The sequence below is a fragment of the Nerophis lumbriciformis genome, linkage group LG03 (genome assembly GCF_033978685.3).
Source record: "Nerophis lumbriciformis linkage group LG03, RoL_Nlum_v2.1, whole genome shotgun sequence".
Taxonomy (NCBI): domain Eukaryota; kingdom Metazoa; phylum Chordata; class Actinopteri; order Syngnathiformes; family Syngnathidae; genus Nerophis; species Nerophis lumbriciformis.
The window spans coordinates 71,954,843-71,976,770 of NC_084550.2; the positions used below are offsets into that span (position 1 = coordinate 71,954,843).

Consider the following 21,928-nt stretch of genomic DNA (forward strand, 5'->3'; position numbering starts at 1 on the left):
GGCGCGTCCCTGGATGTGCGCACCCGTGGGCGTGTCCCGAGGTGCGCACAGACGGATGAGTGGCGTTGGCAGGAGCCTGAGCCGTAACACTGTGGTTCTAGCTTGCCATGCTAATGGCCAGAAACTTCCACCCATGGTGATATTCAAAAGGAAGACCTTGCCAAAAGAGACCTTTCCAGCCGGCGTCATCATAAAAGCTAACTCGAAGGGATGGATGGATGAAGAAAAGATGAGCGAGTGGTTAAGGTAAGTTTACGCGAAGAGGCCGGGTGGCTTTTTTCACGCAGCTCCGTCCATGTTGATATACGACTCCATGCGCGCCCACATCACGCTGGTTTTTAATATATTATTAAAGTTTGACTGACCTATCTGACTGTTTTTTTGACATTCCTTTAGCGCAGTTAGATGCGGCTTATAACACGGGGCGGCTTATAGGTGGACAAAGTTTTGAAATATGCCGTTCATTGAAGGCGCGGCTTATAACCCAGGGCGGCTTATGGTGCGGAAAATACGGTAAATGATTTTTTTTTAAATGGAAAGAGGTTACAGTTTAGGAAAGCTCTTCTGGGCTTGTATGAAACATACGTGCAGCATTTCGTTTCTTGTGCCGCCCGGTACTAATCGGTCCATGGATGGGTAGCGGGCCGCGGCCCGGTGGTTGGGGACCACTGCATTACAGTATTTTCTATAGTATCTCCATGTGGTGACATCCATTACAGTATTTTCTATAGTATCTCCATGTGGTGATATCCATTACAGTATTTTCTATAGTATCTCCATGTGGTGATATCCATTACAGTATTTTAAAAATAGTATCTCCATGTGGTGACATCCATTACAGTATTTGGAGAGGTGAAGTGGGACTAAGTAGGACATCACTGAAGCCTGGGTGAGACTTACAACCACATCATCACACGTAGACAATTCATCCTCTCATTCACATCTGTCATCATTTGTAAAAACTAACCACAGATACATTTCACATGAATATAAGACACATCAAGTTGTCATGTGTGACCACCTCAGTGTGCATTTGAGCAGCATTGAACTTCTACTGTGGATGGAGAATAGTCCCTTTGACTTTTCATTCCTTTATTGCTTTTTATGAAAAGGCTAATTGTGCAAAAAAGGTTTGACATGTGGGTATGCTACACTGCCACCTGGTGGGTATGCTACACTGCCCCCTGGTGGGTATGCTACACCGCCCCCTGGTGGGTATGCTACACTGCCCCCTGGTGGGTATGCTACACTGCCCCCTGGTGGGTATGCTACACCGCCCCCTGGTGGGTATGCTACACCGCCCCCTGGTGGGTATGCTACACAGCCCCCTGGTGGGTATGGTACACCGCCCCCTGGTGGGTATGCTACACCACCCCCTGGTGGGTATGCTACACCGCCCCCTGGTGGGTATGCTACACCGCCCCCTGGTGGAAGCCTGTGTGTTTCAAGTGAACTGGACACAGTGCTTCAAAGTTGAATTTCAAGTACCACTAATAGTCACACACACACTAGGTGTGGTGAGATTAAGCTCTGCATTTGACCCATCCCCTTGTTCCACCCCCTGGGAGGTGAGGGGAGCAGTGAGCAGCAGCGGTGGCCGCACTCGGGAATCATTTTCGGTGATTTAACCACCAATTCCAAAATGTCGAAATGATTTCCAAATGGAACAGTCTGAAGGACTAATCAGTGATGATGTTATGCTTTTCAGTTGAGGATGTTGAGTGATTGTTTGTGCAAGGTTTCCAATGGCCTCTGGGTGGGTTTGCTATACATTATTTCAAAAATAAATTTGAGCTACCTCCAGTGTCAACACATTCCTGATACATTTGAACATGAACTTGAGACTACGACACATGTGTTTCATGGATTTTGAAGGCCGAGTGTTGGCTCAAAAATGACACCCAGAAAGTGATATTCAATAACATTTTACATTATTTTCCCTTCTACTGTTATGTTTGGAAAGTATGACGTTTTATATTTGTTAACATAGTACATTGTTGTTGTTTTCTTCATGTTTCACGTGAGACGAGAGTCATGTGGCCATCTTTTCCATGGCTGCTGGAAGTTTATTGGCAAGCGTTTCAGCGTCTTTTCCCCAAGTAGAAATAAGTGCAATCATCTGGATATTAACATCCTCACATGCAGATGGCAGGTGCTTTATATACGGGGGAAACAGAAGCGCACGATATTACAGCCTTGTGGCCAGGCCCGGCCCTAACCAATCTGGCGCCCTAGGCAAGATTTTAGATGGCGCCCCCCCCACATCGGCAGTTAACTGTATATACTCACAAGAAACCAAATAGCTTTGTCTTTGACCTTTTTTTTTACTTAAAGAAAGCAAATTAACAATCAGAATAGTTAACAAGATTAAAAAAAATATGAATAAATAAATGAATGCAAAAAATAAAAAATGAATATATGAAATACAATATTTTTTACATACATATTGCTTAATTAACATTAATGATGTGCACTTTAACAACTAGGCTTACAACTATACCTAATGGGTGGAAAAGTGACTATTACCTGCAGGGCAAACATTAGCTAACCAGAAGGCAATAACAATGTAAACAAAAAATACCTGCTTAAAAGATCTAATACAAATGTCCCTGAGGAATGTAAGGTGGGAGTACTGTAATTACCTAACGTTACATTATTATTTTCCATAACAATTTAGCCCCCTCCACAATATTAACCCGACGTTAAAACAGAACTAGCTATTTATTGATTAGCAATTGCCGAATCATGTAACATTAGCTTAATGCTAAAAAGCCAGGTTACTATCACATTCTGTAACAGACAAATCATTTCATGTAGGCTAACGTTACCTACCTGCTACCTCTGTCTTTTTCTCGTTTCTCCTCCTCTTCTTTTCTCTTTTTTCTTCCCTGGGCACCTGACAGTTTTGGCCGTTTTGACATCTTGTGTTGATTTTTTGATGTGGTGACGTCCAAAAAGAGTCTTGATACGGGAAGGGAGGGGGCGCACCGGGCGAAGGGGGGGGAGGGGGTTGTAATGTTGTAACAAATAATATTTCTATTATATAGGCTTTACTTTGCATTTTAATTAACGTGGGATTATTTTTTGTATTTAGAAATAATAGTACCAACTTTTTTTTCTTTTTTTTTTTCTCCAACATTTGTGGCACTGGCGTGGCGCCCCCTGATGGACGGCGCCCTTAGCATTTGCCTATACGGCCTATGCCACGGGCCGGCCCTGCTTGTGGCAGCCCAATATCAGCAGCAGTGATACTGGATGTAGTGTTATCCATACGGACACATTGGGTAGTTATGACATGGATAAATGATGAGCGCTGCATCTACAGGGTCAAAAGCAGCACAAGTGGAACTTTCCAATGGCGTCTACGAGCTGGCTTCCGTGGTCCAGTTAGCCGAGGACCTGAAACATGCTTTGGATCTTCATCCTCAGCAAGAAGCCAGAGAGCAGCTGAGAGAAAAGTTACCTGCAGGAACAGCTCAGACTCTCCAAGCCTGGCTTCACGGCCTTCCAGTGAGTACTGCACTACTGTTTGTCCTCTCCTTCTCTGCTCTTCTTTTCTTATCTAAAATGGTTAATGCACAGGTGTCAAACTTATGGCCCGGGGGCCTAAATATATTTCTTCTTTCCCTTTTGACATGAAAAATTAATGTACTGCATGCAAATCTTTTCATATTCAATATTATCAAAATCTAAATATTGTATTATCATGTATTCCAAAAAATGTTTTTGTTCAAATAAAGATACATACTGTACTTTAATATCTGCTTGAATCATGATTTCAAAACAAATGATCAATCAAATTGTAGACTGTAAAATTGACAATAGATTTTATGGTTAAATTTCGCCGACTGAGTTTTTTTACCTTAAAATCAACTTTGGCACTTTTGCTTTTTTTCCATATACAGTAAGACACTAAAACCAGAGATGTACGATAATATCGGCCTGCCGATAAATGCTTTAAAAATGTAATATCAGAAATTTGCGGTATCGTTTTTTTTATTATCGGTGTCGTTTTTTTTATTTTTATTTTTTTTATTAAATCAACATAAAACACATAAGATACACTTACAATTAGTGCACCAACCCAAACAACCTCCCTCCCCCATTCACACTCATTCACACAAAAGGGTTGTTTCTTTGTGTTATTAATATTGTGCTTCCTACATTATATATCAATATATATCAATACAGTCTGCAAGGGATACAGTCCGTAAGCACACATGATTGTGCGTGCTGCTGCTCCACTAATAGTACTAACCTTTAACACTTCATTTGACTCATTTTCATTAACTACTAGTTTCTATGTAACTGTTTTTATATTGTTTTACTTTCTATTTTATTCAAGAAAATGTTTTTAATTTATTTATCTTATTTTTTTTTTTTTTTTTTTTTTTTTTTTTAAAAGGACCTTATCTTCACCATACCTGGTTGTCCAAATTAGGCATAATAATGTGTTAATTCCACCACTGTATATATCGGTACCGGTTGATATCGGTATCGGTTGATATCAGTATTTGTAATTAAAGAGTTGGACAATATCGGAATATTGGATATCGGCAAAAAGCCATTATCGGACACCCCTAACTAAAACATTTAAAAAAAACAAAAAAAAAAACAAGATTTTACAGTAAAAAAAAAAAAACGTAGCTCTGTCGCTTGAATTTTACCGCTAAAAACAGTGGTATTGTTTCTCCATTTATTCCATTTTTTTATATGCTGTAAAAAACCCACAGCTTTTACTGTAAAATTCTGGTGACTGAGCTTCCAGTTTTTAAAGTCAAATTTAAATATTTTTCTTGCAGCTTATGGGCCACTTATGAAGCCGGATGGATGGAGAGGACTTTGAGGGGATAAAGAAATGATTTTTAAGAGTAGTACATTGTAGTTTTGTTTCGTTATTGTGTACTATGGACTTTATTTTGAACTACATTTTACATTTAATTCCTCATTCTGTAGCGGTTATATTGCCAAAGGAAAGCCTTCATTTCAGTTTGAAGATAGTCAAGTCTTACAAGAGGAATGAATGAGGAATTTGTGCTTTTCTTGACATGACAGCTTTTTGCTGCTATTGCCTTTGTTGTCCTGCAGAGGCCGCTGTGGTTGTTTGTTATTCACCCTAACCTTTTTTTACAGTATTAGAGCACAAGTAACATGTCAACTCTGAAGAGTCTCCTGTCATCAACCTCACTCTCCCACCCACATTACATACATACTAGGGTGGTACCATATATATATATATATAATTACCACAAATATACAAATATATATAATAATACTTATATATGTCTTAATTAGATTATCCAAAAAATAGTGCTGGATACCGTGGTAGAGCACAATATATGTATGTGTGGGAAAAAATCACAAGACTACTTCATCTCTACAGGCCTGTTTCATGAGGGGTTCCCTCAAACATCAGGAGATTTCAGAAATCTCCTGATGATTGAGGGAACCCCTCATGAAATCACTTTTTACCTTGAAAATTATTTTTTACCTTGAAAATCATTTTTAACCTTGAAAAAAAAATTTTACCTTGAAAATGTTTTTTTACCTTGAAAAAAAATTTTTACCTTGCAAATTTTTTTTTTACCCATAAAAAAAATTTTTACCTTAAAAATTTTTTTTACCTTGAAAATCATTTTTTTTTCAAGGTAAAAAATGATTTTCAAGTTAAAAAATAATTTTCAAGGTAAAAAAAATTTTACATTGAAAAATTTTTTTTACCTTGAAAATCAAATTTTTTTTCAAGGTAAAAAATGATTTTCAAGTTAAAAAATAATTTTCAAGGTAAAAAAAATTTTTCAAGGTAAAATTTTTTTTTCAAGGTTAAAAATGATTTTCAAGGTAAAAAAAAATTTTTAAGGTAAAAAATTTTTTTATGGGTAAAAAATTTTTTTTCAAGGTAAACATTTTTTTTCAAGGTAAAAAATGATTTTCAAGTTAAAAAATAATTTTCAAGGTAAAAAAGTGAAGCGACTGGGATGGGAATCAGCACCTCCAAGTCCGATATATATATATATATATATATATATATATATATATATACATCCATCCATCCATTTTCTACCGCTTATTCCCTTTGGGGTCGCGGGGGGCGCTGGAGTCTATCTCAGCTACAATCGGGCGGAAGGCGGGGTACACCCTGGACAAGTCGCCACCTAATCGCAGGGCCAACACATATATATATATATATATATATGTACAAGGGTCTTTCTTTTTCAAGTGTAAGGGTTAAAGACGTGCTTTGTAGTGGGAATGCACCCTGGAGGTGTCTTCTACTTTCTACTATAGTCAAACACAGGAAGTACACACTTAGAGACAGGAAGTATACAACATGAAGAATTAGTGATGGTGATTGAGCTTTACAGAGTGTACTGAAACGACGTGGTCGCATAGTGATGCGGGTGTGGTTCTCCCAAGGATGCAGACGGCTTCGGACACAGCTTGCAGGTAGGAAAATGATTTATTTTAAATATAAATCATATGATGAATAAACAAAAGACATGCATGTAGCACAAAAGGCAAAACAAAAGGACTAGCGTGGGAGCTAGCAGGAAAAAAATAGCATAGCATGAAATCTAAGTAGTCGTTAACAGTGGTATGGGAACAAACTACGAAGCCAGACAGAGTGAGGCCAGAGCAAAGACTAAATAGCCCTCTGATTAGCGCCCGGGCAACAGGTGCGCGTCCCGAACACTAACCAGAGGCAGGTGCACACAATCTGCCGTCATGGCAACAGAAACAAACTAAACTCAAGGTGCTGAAAACACGTGACACAACATAAACAAACTCTGATCCGGGCAGCGGATCGTAACATGTACAGTAGTAATGTACAGTAGTAATGTTTCAATGGAGAGCACCACCAATAACAAAGCTCCACAGAGACAGAAATGTGCAGCATTGTTATTTTGTAGCTTTACTTTTTACTTAGGATGAGGAATACATTCACTGTGTTGTGACACTTTGTTATTGATAGTAACACAAAACACTTTTTTTTTTTGATTGATTGAGACTTTTATTAGTAGATTGCACAGTGAAGTACATATTCCCTACAATTGACCACTAAATGGTAACACCCCAATAAGTTTTTACACTTGTTTAAGTCGGGGTCCACTTAAATTGATTCATGATACAGATATATACTATCATCATAATACAGTCATCACACAAGATCATCATCAGAGTATATACATTGAATTATTTACATTATTTACAATCCGGGGTGTGGGATATGGAGGGGGGTTAGGTTTGGTTGATATCAGCACTTCAGTCATCAATAATAGCATCATCAGAGAAATGGACATTGAAACAGTGTAGGTCTGACTTGGTAGGATATGTACAGCAAGTAGTGAACATAGAGAGAGAGATCAGAAAGCATAAGAAAAAGTGACTACATTTGATTGTTTACATTTGATTATTTACAATCCAAAGAGGTATGAAGAGGAAGGGAAGGGTGTTAGTTTAGGGTTAAAGTTGCCTGGAGGTGTTCTTTTAGTGCGGTTTTGAAGGAGGATAGAGATGCTCTTTCTTTTATACCTGTTGGGAGTGCATTCCATATTGATGTGGCATAGAAAGAGAATGAGTTAAGACCTTTGTTAGATGGGAATCTGGGTTTAACGTGGTTAGTGGAACTCCCCCTGGTGTTGTGGTTATGGCGGTCACTTCGGTATCAGGGAGGTGTAGCGGATTTTATAGACCAGGCTCAGTGCAAGTTGTTTGACTCTGTCCTCCACCCTGAGCCAGCCCACTTTGGAGAAGTGGGTAGGAGTGAGGTGTGATCTGGGGTGGAGGTCTAGAAGTAATCTGACTAGCTTGTTCTGGGATGTTTGGAGTCTAGATTTGAGGGTTTTGGAGGTGCTAGGGTACCAGGAGGTGCATGCGTAATGGAAAAAGGGTTGAACGAGAGTTCCCGCTAGAATCTTCATGGTGCTTTTGTTGACCAGAGAGGAGATTCTGTAGAGAAATCTCGTTCGTTGGTTGACCTTTTTGATGACCTTGGTTGCCATTTTATCACAGGAAAGATGATCCTCTAGAATGGAACCTAGGTAGGTGACCTCATCTTTCCTGGTGATAACAATGTCACCCACTTTGTTATTGATAGTAACACAAAACACTTTGTTAGGCATAGTAACACAAAACAAAATATTTGATCTATCAAATAGCATATTTTCCCCTATTAGCTTGTATAAGAGTTGTGTTGTCGTGTTAGCTTGTATAAGAGTTGTGTTGTTGTGTTGGGTTGCATAAGAGTTGTGTTGTTGTGCTCCACCAAATCATGTCTTCAGTTAATCAAAATGCATTTTGCTACACAGTCATGACATTCCTGCAGATCTAAAACATGAAGTCGTCATGCACACACACACACACACACACACACACACACACACACACACACACACACACACACACACACACACACACACACACACACACACACACACACACACACACACACACACACACATGCTGTACTGTACACATGGGAATCCAACACGTTTAGCAGATGTTTGAGTTTGCATGTGTGTTTGTGTGTGTCTGTGTGTGTGCATGCATGCATGTGCTTGTGTGTTTATGTGTGTGCGTGGTGTGTGTGTGTGTGTGTGTGTGTGTGTGTGTGTGTGTGTGTGTGTGTGTGTGTGTGTGTGTGTGTGTGTGTGTGTGTGTGTGTGGAAGTGAGATTGGGCCAAGATGGACAAAACAAGCAACTCCTTTGACCAACACCCTCTTTCTGGGCTCCACCATTTAGTGATTACACAGACAAGATCAGCAAGGAAGACGTATTTATTGTAATTAAATACTTAGCAAAGAAGAAGCATTTATTGTAATGAAATACTTAGCAAGAAAGTAGTATTTGTTGTAAATAAATACTGCGCCAGGAAGTAGTATTTGTTGTCATTGAAATACTTAGCAAGGAAGCAGTATTTTTTGTAAATAAATACTTTACAAAAAGTCATTCATCCATCCATCCATTTTCTACCGCTTGTCCCTTTTGGGGTTGCGGGGGGTGCTGGAGCCTATCCCAGCTGCATTCAGGCGGAAGGCGGTGTACACTCTGGACAAGTCACCATCTCATCACACTCATATTCACACACTAGGAACTATTTAGTGTTGACAATCAACCTATCCCAGGTGCATGTCTTTGGAGGTGGGAGGGGCCTATCCCCAGGTGCATGTGTTTGGAAGTGGGAGGGGCCTATCCCCAGGTGCATGTCTTTGGAGGTGGGAGGGGCTTATCCCCAGGTGCATGTCTTTGGAGGTGGGAGGGGCTTATCCCCAGGTGCATGTCTTTGGAGGTGGGAGGAAGCCGGAGTAGAACCCACGCAGTCACGGGGAGAACATGCAAACTCCACACAGAAAGACCCCGAGCCTGGGATTGAACTCAGGACCTTCGTATTGTGAGGCACATACACTAACCCCTGTTTCACCGTGCTGCCCTACAAAAAGTAATATTTGTGGTAATTAAATAAATACTTAGCAAGAATTTAATATTGTAAACAAATACTTGGCTAGGAAGTGGTTTTTGGTGTAATCAAATACAGAGCAAGAAAGTAGTATTTGTTATAAATAAATACTAAGAAAAGAAGTATTATTTGTTATAAATAAATACTTAGCAAGTATTATTTGTTGTAATTAAAGACTTAGCAAGGAAATACTGTTTTAAATAGATATTTAGCAAGGAAGTAGCTTTTGTTGTAATTAAATACTTATAGCCACGGACCATTTTAAATAAATACTTAGCAAGGAAGTATTTTTTGCTGTAATTAAATACTGCGCTGGAAGTCGTATTTCTTGTCATTAAATACTTAGCAAGGAAGCAGTATTTTTTGTAAATAAATACTTTACAAAAAGTCATATTTGTGGTAATTAAATACATACTTAGCAAGAAAGTAATATTGTAAATAAATACATGGCTAGGAAGTGGTTTTTGATGTAATTAAATACAGAGCAATAAAGTAGTATTTGTTATAAATAAATACTTAGCAAGGAAGGATTATTTGTTATAAATAAATACTTAGCAAGGAAGGATTATTTGTTATAAATAAATACTTAGCAAGGAAGGATTATTTGTTATAAATAAATACTTAGCAAGGAAGTAGTATTTGTTATAAATAAATACTTAGCAAGAAAGTAGTATTTGTTATAAATAAATACTTAGCAAGAAAGTAGTATTTGTTATAAATAAATACTTAGCAAGAAAGTAGTATTTGTTATAAATAAATACTTAGCTAGAAGTAGTTTTTGTTATAAATAAATACTTATTTGTTATAAATAAATACTTGGCAAGGAAGTAATATTTGTTATAAATAAATACTTAGTTAGGAAGTAGTATTTCTTATAAATAAATACTTAGCAAGAAAGTAGTATTTGTTATAAATAAATACTTAGCAAGAAAGTAGTATTTGTTATACATTAATACTTGGCAGGGAAGTAGTATTTGTTATAAATAAATACTTAGCAAGGAAGCAGTATTTGTTATAAATAAATACTTTACAAAAAGTCATATTTGTGGTAATTAAATACATACTTAGCAAGAAAGTAATATTGTAAATAAATACATGGCTAGGAAGTGGTTTTTGATGTAATTAAATACAGAGCAATAAAGTAGTATTTGTTATAAATAAATACTTAGCAAGGAAGGATTATTTGTTATAAATAAATACTTTGCAAGGAAGTAGTATTTGTTATAAATAAATACTTAGCAAGGAAGTAGTATTTGTTATAAATAAATACTAAGCAAGGAAGTAGTATTTGTTATAAATAAATACTTAGCAAGGAAGTAGTATTTGTTATAAATAAATACTAAGCAAGGAAGTAGTATTTGTTATAAATAAATACTTATTTGTTATAAATAAATACTTGGCAAGGAAGTAATATTTGTAATAAATAAATACTTAGTTAGGAAGTAGTATTTCTTATAAATAAATACTTAGCAAGAAAGTAGTATTTGTTATAAATAAATATTTAGCCAGAAAGTAGTATTTGTTATACATTAATACTTGGCAAGGAAGTAGTATTTGTTATAAATACATACTTTACAAAAAGTCATATTTGTGGTAATTAAATACATACTTAGCAAGAAAGTAATATTGTAAATAAATACATGGCTAGGAAGTGGTTTTTGATGTAATTAAATACAGAGCAATAAAGTAGTATTTGTTATAAATAAATACTTAGCAATGAAGGATTATTTGTTATAAATAAATACTTTGCAACGAAGTAGTATTTGTTATAAATAAATACTTAGCAAGGAAGTAGTATTTGTTTTAAATAAATACTAAGCAAGGAAGTAGTATTTGTTATAAATAAATACTAAGCAAGGAAGTAGTATTTGTTATAAATAAATACTTGGCAACGAAGTAGTATTTGTTATAAATAAATACTAAGCAAGGAAGTAGTATTTGTTATAAATAAATACTTAGCAAGAAAGTAGTATTTGTTATAAATAAATACTTAGCAAGGAAGTAGTATTTGTTATAAATAAATACTTAGAAAGGAAGTAGTATTTGTTATACATTAATACTTAGCAAGGAAGCAGTATTTGTTATAAATACATACTTTACAAAAAGTCATATTTGTGGTAATTAAATACATACTTAGCAAGAAAGTAATATTGTAAATAAATACATGGCTAGGAAGTGGTTTTTGATGTAATTAAATACAGAGCAAGAAAGTAGTATTTGTTATAAATAAATACTTAGCAAGGAAGGATTATTTGTTATAAATAAATACTTTGCAAGGAAGTAGTACTTGTTATAAATAAATACTTAGCTAGAAGTAGTTTTTGTTATAAATAAATACTTATTTGTTATAAATAAATACTTGGCAAGGAAGTAATATTTGTTATAAATAAATACTTAGTTAGGAAGTAGTATTTGTTATAAATAAATACTTAGCAAGAAAGTAGTATTTGTTATAAATAAATACTTAGCAAGAAAGTAGTATTTGTTATACATTAATACTTGGCAGGGAAGTAGTATTTGTTATAAATAAATACTTAGCAAGGAAGCAGTATTTGTTATAAATAAATACTTTACAAAAAGTCATATTTGTGGTAATTAAATACATACTTAGCAAGAAAGTAATATTGTAAATAAATACATGGCTAGGAAGTGGTTTTTGATGTAATTAAATACAGAGCAATAAAGTAGTATTTGTTATAAATAAATACTTAGCAAGGAAGGATTATTTGTTATAAATAAATACTTTGCAAGGAAGTAGTATTTGTTATAAATAAATACTTAGCAAGGAAGTAGTATTTGTTATAAATAAATACTAAGCAAGGAAGTAGTATTTGTTATAAATAAATACTTAGCAAGGAAGTAGTATTTGTTATAAATAAATACTAAGCAAGGAAGTAGTATTTGTTATAAATAAATACTTATTTGTTATAAATAAATACTTGGCAAGGAAGTAATATTTGTTATAAATAAATACTTAGTTAGGAAGTAGTATTTCTTATAAATAAATACTTAGCAAGAAAGTAGTATTTGTTATAAATAAATACTTAGCAAGAAAGTAGTATTTGTTATACATTAATACTTGGCAAGGAAGTAGTATTTTTTATAAATACATACTTTACAAAAAGTCATATTTGTGGTAATTAAATACATACTTAGCAAGAAAGTAATATTGTAAATAAATACATGGCTAGGAAGTGGTTTTTGATGTAATTAAATACAGAGCAATAAAGTAGTATTTGTTATAAATAAATACTTAGCAATGAAGGATTATTTGTTATAAATAAATACTTTGCAACAAAGTAGTATTTGTTATAAATAAATACTTAGCAAGGAAGTAGTATTTGTTTTAAATAAATACTAAGCAAGGAAGTAGTATTTGTTATAAATAAATACTAAGCAAGGAAGTAGTATTTGTTATAAATAAATACTTAGCAAGAAAGTAGTATTTGTTATAAATAAATACTTAGCAAGGAAGTAGTATTTGTTATAAATAAATACTTAGAAAGGAAGTAGTATTTGTTATACATTAATACTTAGCAAGGAAGCAGTATTTGTTATAAATACATACTTTACAAAAAGTCATATTTGTGGTAATTAAATACATACTTAGCAAGAAAGTAATATTGTAAATAAATACATGGCTAGGAAGTGGTTTTTGATGTAATTAAATACAGAGCAATAAAGTAGTATTTGTTATAAATAAATACTTAGCAAGGAAGGATTATTTGTTATAAATAAATACTTAGCAAGGAAGGATTATTTGTTATAAATAAATACTTAGCAAGGAAGTAGTATTTGTTATAAATAAATACTTAGCAAGAAAGTAGTATTTGTTATAAATAAATACTTAGCAAGAAAGTAGTATTTGTTATAAATAAATACTTAGCAAGGAAGTAGTATTTGTTATAAATAAATACTTAGAAAGGAAGTAGTATTTGTTATACATTAATACTTAGCAAGGAAGCAGTATTTGTTATAAATACATACTTTACAAAAAGTCATATTTGTGGTAATTAAATACATACTTAGCAAGAAAGTAATATTGTAAATAAATACATGGCTAGGAAGTGGTTTTTGATGTAATTAAATACAGAGCAATAAAGTAGTATTTGTTATAAATAAATACTTAGCAAGGAAGGATTATTTGTTATAAATAAATACTTTGCAAGGAAGTAGTACTTGTTATAAATAAATACTTAGCAAGGAAGTAGTATTTGTTTAAGGATGGCAGCAGTAGAAGTGAAATATGTTGTGATTAGTCACCAGAGACGGTATAAAAAGATGTTTTCCCACTCGATGGTACTTTCTGCAAGTACAAGCTGACTTATTAGTTGTGGGCTGGGCTACATACACACACACACACACACACACACGCACACACACACACACACACGCACACACACACACACACACACACACACACACACACACACACACACACACACACACACACGAACACACACACACACACACACACACAGACTGGAAGTGAATGGTGGAGGAAGTAGGCAACGCAGAGAAGTTATGGGATAATGGAGACTACTATCGACGTCTACAAGCACTTCTCCTGGCTTAAAAAGGTAATCTGATTACTTGATATCTCATGCACATTTACTTTTGACAAGAAACTCAAGAGTGGATTTGCTGTCTTTTCCTTCGAGGCGTTGTCAGTGTGTAGGAATGCATCACAAGGTTGTGTTAGCACATTAGATCATCTATCAGCTGATTGTTGTTGACAAAGCAGCGTCTGCTGATGCTGATACTGCTTGATACTGCTGCTGATGCTGATACTGCTTGATACTGCTGCTGATGCTGATACTGCTTGATACTGCTGTTGATGCTGATACTGCTTGATACTGCTGCTGATGCTGATACTGCTTGATACTGCTGTTGATGCTGATACTGCTTGATACTGCTGCTGATGCTGATACTGCTTGATACTGCTGTTGATGCTGATACTGCTTGATACTGCTGCTGATGCTGATACTGCTTGATTCAATCACACATGTTGGCAGAACATTTGATGGATGTTATTGTTTTCAATCATTTTATTCATTGATTTATAGACAGTATGTTTTCACATCATTTATCCATCTATTTGTCTACAAATATGTTCACCTTCAATTTGGAGGTATGTATTTGTCATGTTTTGGTAAGGGAAGAAAATGATGGCATATACGTACTTATCCTTGATCAAGATTTAAAGAATCCATCCATCCACCCATCTTCTTCCGCTCCGAGGTGGGGTCGCGGGGTCAGCAGCCTAAGAAAAAAAGCCCAGACTTCCCTTTTCCTAGCGACGATGTCCAGTTTCTCCTGGTAGATCCCGAGGCGTTCCCAGGTCAGCTGGGAGTTATATTCTCCCCAACGTGTCCTGGATTTTCCCCCGTGACCTCCTATTGGTTGGACTTGTCCTAAACACCTCCCTAGGGAGGCGTTCGGGTGGCATCCTGACCAGATGCCCGAACCACCTCATCTGGCTCCTCTCCATGTGGAGGAGCAGCAGCTTTACTTTGAGATCCCTGCGAATGCGAGAGCTTCTCACCCTATCTCTAAGGGAGAGCCCTGCCACCGGACAGAAGAAACTCATTTTGGCTGCTTGTACCCGTGATCTTATACCTTCGGTCACACCCCAAAGCTCATGACCATAGGTCACCGAGGGTAGGACTGTAAATCGACCAGTATATTGAGAGCATTGCCTTTCAGCTCAGCTCCTTCTTCACCACGATGGATGGATGCAGGGTTCCCATCACTGCAGATGCCGCATTGATCCGCTTGTCTATCTCAGCATCCACTCTTCCCTCACTCGTGAAAAAGACTCCGAGGTACTTGAACTCCTCCACTTGGGGCAATATCTCCTCCCCAACCCTAGAGATGGCACTCCACCCTTTTATGAAGGAGAACCATGGACACAACATCCCGAGTTGAGGTCAGCAGCACACCATTCTCACCATACACGCTTTTGACAGTGCACTGCTTCCCCCTCCTGAGGTGGCGAAGGGTGGTCAGAATTGCTTTTAAGCCATCTGGAAGTCGTTTTCTATTGCCTCCCCCAACGCCTCCCATGTCCGAGTTTATATTTTGGGCCTCCTGCCAAGCAATAACCAAGATGAAGCTGACCATGAAGTACCTTGCCTGGCAAGCGTTCTTCTGGCATCCTGAGAACGTGGCCTAGCCAGCGAAGTTAGTGCTGGGTGACTGTAGCCTCCACACTGGTGCAGTTGGTCTTGCAGAGTATTTCAGTGTGGGGGACTCTGTCCTTCCAGGATATCCCCAGGATGCATTGTAAGCACCTGATGTGGAAGGCCTCCAGCATCCTGAGGTGGCGGCTGTACAGGGTCCACGCTTCACAGCTGTAGAGGAGGGTCGTCATGACCACAACTAAATAGACCGCTACCTTGGTATGTAGCTTTTTGTTCTGGAAAACCCTTCCCCTGAGTCTGCCAAAAGATGCTGACACCTGCTTGATCCTGTTTTGAATCTCCCTGTCGATACTGCAATCGTCAGAGAGAAATTTGCCAAGGTATTTAAGAGTCCACTACTGCAAGTGGTTTATTGTCGATGGTGAAGGTTTGTGGATGACGTGGAGGAGTGGATGCCCACTGGCATATTACCTCGGTTCTTGCCACGTTGACAGAGAGGCCCAGTCTACCATAGGCACTTGCAGCAGCTGAGTGAGTAGCTTGCAGCACTTCCAGTGTGTGGGCCCCAACTGCGCAGTCATCTGCGTATTGGAGTTCGATGACTTGCATTAGTGTGACTTTTGTGACTGCTTGGAGCCTCCGAATGTTAAACAGGTTCCCGTCAAGTCGTAAGCCGACGGTAACCCCACTGCCCTTCTTGATAGTTTCTTGGGCCGTAGATGGTTTTCACTGCATCGTGAAAGTTGTGCATATCATTTTTGTTGGCATGAGATTGTATTTCAGCTGCCTTTGATATTCATCACCCACTCACCACAACCCCACTTCAGGGCACGCAATTTTGACTGCACCTCCCTTCTGGATTTTCGCCATTGCTGTCGCAGCACAGCTGAAGTGGGGTTGTGGAGTACAGCATTGTGTGCTGTGTGCATGTGTTTGAGCATGGTGGTTATTGTGGCTGTGTTGTCATCAAACCAGTCCTGATGCTTTCTGCGCTTATAGCCAATAGATTGGGATGCTACCTCATAGAGCCTGGAGCTGATAGAGGTCCATTTGTCATCAATGGAGTCATCGCTCTCCAGAATATGCTCGATGTCTTCCAGGTTTTTGGCCAGAAAGAGACGGAGATTGTCCCGAGCCATAGGCTCTACTGGTACAGTCAAGCCTCTTCTTTCCTGACTTTTGAAGACGGATAGCAGGGCATACTTGCACCCAGAGCCTGGTTATGATGAGCCGGTGGTCGGTCCAACACTCCTCTCATTGCACCAGTTAGTGATACGTCTTTTATGTCCGAGTGTCTCACAATGGCGTAATCAATCAGGTGCCAATGTTTGGAGCGTGGGTGCATCCAGGATGTTTTGTGCTTATTTTTTAGTTGGAATATGGTGTTTGTGATGGTCAAGTCATGGTCAGCACAGAGGCTTAGCAGCCATAGGCCATTAGCATTGGCTTGTCCAATGCCATGCCTGCCAATAACACTACTCCACACCTTGTTGTCCTTCCCCACTCTGGCATTGAAATCGCCCAACAAGAAGATCTTGTCCTCCTTAGGTATGCGATGGAGGCCCTCAACTAATGCCCGGTAGAAGCGGTCCTTAACATATGCCTTTGATGGTAGCGTCGGTGCATAGGCACTAAGAAGGGTGGCGTATCTTTTCTTAGCCAGAGGAATCCTGAGTGACATGAGCCTTTCACTTATGCCAACCGGTGTTTCTGGGAGTTTTCGTAGGAGGCTGTTTTTTATTGCAAGTCTCACACCGTGCTGATGCTCCCCTCCTGGAGAGTCTCCTTTCCAGAAGAAAGTGTAACCTTGACCTTCTTCCTTCAGGGATCCTTCATCCAGAAGTCTAGTTTCACTAAATGCAGCAATATCAACATTGTAGCGGTTAAGTTCCGCTGCAATGAGTACAGTTCTCCGCTGGGGTCTATCAGTGGTGATGCTAGTGTCCAGGAGTGTCCTTATGTTCCATGATGCCAGTTTAAGAGGGATTACTTTCTTTGTTTTATTTTCTACCGCTGAGTGGAATTCCCGACAGGTGCGGTAGCCTGTCCAGGATGTTTTTGAGTGGGCAATGTTTGGGCCACCTCTTCTAGGCCCTTCCCCATTTAGGGTGAGCAGTGCAATCCTAAATAGTGCTGCTCAGACATACAGAATCTGCCGATAGCAGCTGCCACTCAATTTCAGCTACTAGTGACCATAGATAGCCCTGTATCGCTGGTGTGCAGGGTTCTGACTAGGAGCTTCTGGTGCATTCGTACCTGCTCCTGTTATCAGGCACCCCATCGCCACCAGACTTGGGATCATATTCGGTAGCTGGTCTCACCAAGGCAGAGATGAATACCTGCGCATAGGAGCTTGTTTAGAGTGCCACTGGGGGTGCGCATGTCCCAGCAGCACTTCTTTCACTGTGAGAGGGTGGGATCCAGTGGTAAGGGGAACCCAGGACGACCGGCACTCTTCCACAGTTGGAGGAGGCTGCCGGAGCTCCAGTTTTTCGGAGGACCGCCTGTCGTGTGCCGCCAGACATGTTGCTTTTCTCTCAGGGTGTGCTCCCCTCGCCTTTGTCTTCCTAGACTTACCCACAAGGCAGCAAGTCTTCACCGTATCCCTGGCTAGGGGGCAGTCAGGTACTAGGCCTTTTCCAAGGGCCACCTGGGGTAACAGTAGTAAAGGGGTTAACCTCCTAGAGCCCCAAGACCCCAAAGAGGAGCCTCCACTGCCGGATGCACTTTGACGTCATGCCCAGGACATACATACATACATACAGTACACACACACACACGGTACATACATCCACATGCACGTTCACTGTACAAACATACGTACATACATACTGTACAAACGCATGCACATATGCATACATACTCATGTATACAACATCGCCTCAACAAACATATAATAATGTTGTCACCCTATATGTATTTGTTTAGGTGAGCTTGTGTCCTCCTGCCAAGAATGAAAGCTACACAGAGAGACTGCTGCGTCTCGAGGAGGACAAGAAGTCTCTGGTACTACAGGTACGTCATTCATTAGATGTGGGATTAAAGCAATATATCCAATATTGTTTAATTATTCATTATCGATCTGATGGCTGTAAAGTCTAAATAGGCAGTTTTCAAAGGGGAATTATTCCTATGAATATAGTGAAGGTTGGGTCAACCGACTGAACTAAATGATGCTCCATTTCTTAATATATCAAATTCTTACAAGCATTTTGCTTTCAAGACAAACACCTCACTGTTTTTAGGAGAGCAATGTAGTCTGTGTTGGACTTCATCAAGTCAGGTGTATGCTAATGACTTGCTGGTTTTAGCCTCGCTGCTCTACAAGCTAGCCAAGCTAGGTACACCTCAGACATCGTCATTATCTGCCTGTTTGGTCTCGTAATGGCGATTTTAATTGTAGTCCTTCAACACAACCATCTGCTCTCTGCAAACCACACTTGCTTACTTCTGTGTTCCAATTTGAATTGAGTTTGCTAAGAGTTAGACTTTCAGCCAATTTTGTAGGTATACAACTAAAAGTCATGGATATTCTTACCTGGTGTTAACTTGCTGGCATGCTACGTGTTAGGTCAGGGGTCGGCAACCCAAAATGTTGAAAGAGCCATATTGGACCAAAGAATCGTGTTGGCGGCGCGCACGGTCGGTGCGGCTTTGAGCTCTTCTTTTCAGTGCTTTTTGTTCATGTTTTTGTTAGTATGGTTTTGTTTGTCAACTACAGTCAGTCGCGCAAAGCCTGTCTGCAGCCGACAAGCTCTCGTAGGCATTGGATTGCGGACGGAACAAGCGATAAACAAGGACTTTATACACTGGCACAACATACCGCAGGACATAGCCCGCAGACCGTGGATTGTCATACCTGCAGGCAGGAGGAGACGTCGGCACAGGAGAGAAGACAAAAGTGAGGCTGCCGAGCAAGCCTTCTCCTGCAGCTTAGAAAGCGGCCACACAAACCACCGCTTCCCGGCATTTTTCTCTCTAATGTCAGATCCATGGTGAACAAAATGGATGAGCTGAAACTGTGGACGGCAGGTAACAGACTCATCCAGGACTGTTGCGTTACGGTGATAAGCGAGTCTTGGCTCCATTCATCTATACCAGACACAGCTATTGAGCTAACAGGGCGCACAGTACACAGGCAAGACAGAAATGGCCACTCCGGGAAAAGTAGAGGAGGGGGCGTGTGCATATACGTGAATCACAGCTGCTGCACTAACACCACCATCATTGACAGCCACTGCTCTCCAGATCTACAGTATGTGACTGTGATTCCACCTTGCCTAAAGTCCTCCACAATAATCCCCCTGCCACAGAAGGTAAACGCCAGCAGCCCAAATGACTACCAGCCAGTAGCTCTTACACCAACCATCATGAAGTGTTTGGAGAAACTGGTCCGAAGACATATCACCGCTATCATACCACCTGCACTCGACCCTCACCAGTTTGTATATAGAGCAAAACAATCTACAGAGGATGCCATAGCAACGGTTCTCCATTCCACACTTACACATCTGGAAAAGCCAAGGAGCTATGTCAGGCTGCTCTTCATGGACTTCAGTAGTGCCTTTAACACCATTCTGATCCCCAAGCTGCTGGAGTTAGGCCTGTCTCAACAGATCTGTTACTGGATCAAGGACTTTCTAACGGACCGCCCTCAGAGAGTGAAGGTCGGACACCATCTTTCCTCAACCCTCAGCGTCAGCACGGGTGCCCTACAAGGCTGTGTTTTGAGCCCCTTGCTCTTCAGCCTTTACAACTACGACTGTATTCCCATCCATCCGAGCAATTCCATCATCAAATTTGCGGATGATACTCCAGTGGTGGGGCTCATCACAGAAGGGGACGAGACTGCCTATAGAGAAGAGGTGAAGGCACTGTCAGACCACTATGCCAAAAACAACCTCATTCTCAACCCCACAAAGACCAAGGAACTGATTGTTGATTTCAGGGAAAAAAAATGCATCCATCCAGCCCAACATGACCTGGAAAAGCAACATCACCTTTGAGCTTACGCCAGTGAGTGAAAGCCGAGGCAATGTTGATCCTGACTGCCCTTTTATCCGGGTAATCTCCGTTTTCCTTTTTTTGTCTCCTCAGACAAACCTTTTTGTTTCTTTGGGTGTTTTGGGGCTTCGACCATGTTAGCAGAAATTGCACGTAGGCGTTCTTCTTCTTTTTGTTTTCTGGCGGCACGTCGGCGTCCGTATCAACTTCTGTCTTTTTAATGAACGAGGAAAGGGGGAGTGACGTATCCCGTAAAACAAGTCAGCACATTTATAGTTTTTTGTGTGGCAGGGTTCCTGCCACCCTTTTCAATGTCATGAAGTGCCAGCAAAAGAGATACAGACCCCTCAAGCCATGACAAAAGTGTCATTTAACTAATGTATCATCCCAAGATTTACAAGCATATTTTTTATTTTATTTTATTTTTTTCTTTAGTTTATTTGGAACATGAACACACTTACATCATAATACATCACACAATTTCATATTATTTCATTTTACATCATGCCCGAAAAGGAGTCGGAAGAAGCAAAGCTTATTTAATCCTACCCCTTTCCCACTTCAAGCGTTTACAAATATATAGAATCATTTACTGACTTTTTTATATAATAAAATAACATCTATGAATTAGTATACAACAGTTTTGTAATATGTAATTAATTAATTAATTCAGTCATTATTAACATTCTGAGATGAAGAATATCTTATTTTCAATAAGGTTGAAAGTATTTCTCATAATTCTTCTTTTTTGTACTCTGTAAGCACTATTATTTTGAACAACCTCTTAAACTGGATCATATCAGTACAATTTTTAACTTCTTTACTTAATCCATTCCATCATTTAATTCCACATACTGATATGCTAAAAGTTCTAAGTGGTGTACGTGCATATAAATGTTTTAAATTATTTTTAAAAATTTTAAAACGTTCTTTAGTGCTGCTTTAGTTTATGAATATCAATGCAGTTTTACATTACTTTTCATTTGACTGAACAAGCATTCATTAATTGCAACTTTTAAAAACAGTGCATTTGTAATAAGAAACTGTTTACCGTATTTTCCGCACCATAAGCCGCCCTGGGTTATAAGCCGCGCCTTCAATGAACGGCATATTTCAAAACTTTGTCCACCTATAAGCCGCCCCGTGTTATAAGCCGCATCTAACTGCGCTAAAGGAATGTCAAAAAAACAGTCAGATAGGTCAGTCAAACTTTAATAATATATTAAAAACCAGCGTGATGTGGGCGCGCATGGAGTCGTATATCAACATGGACGGAGCTGCGTGAAAAAAGCCACCCGGCCTCTTCGCGTAAACTTACCTTAA

At 38.9% G+C, this 21,928-nt stretch overlaps 1 protein-coding gene across 12 annotated transcripts in view; it reads left to right on the top strand.

Annotated features, from left to right (window-relative positions):
• Positions 1-21,928, top strand: part of LOC133590304 (liprin-beta-2-like) — a 103,982-nt gene that overhangs the window by 25,851 nt on the left and 56,203 nt on the right. For 10 of the 12 annotated variants that reach the window (XM_061942915.2, XM_061942930.2, XM_061942945.2 and 7 more), the window contains exons 3-4: positions 3,326-3,510; positions 18,530-18,616. In XM_061942915.2, coding sequence (XP_061798899.1) covers positions 3,326-3,510; positions 18,530-18,616 — 272 coding nt within the window. Of the gene's footprint in view, positions 1-3,325; positions 3,511-13,928; positions 14,039-18,529; positions 18,617-21,928 lie in introns of those variants that run through there. The other 2 variants (XM_061942961.1, XM_072912898.1) reach the window with 1 other exon arrangement.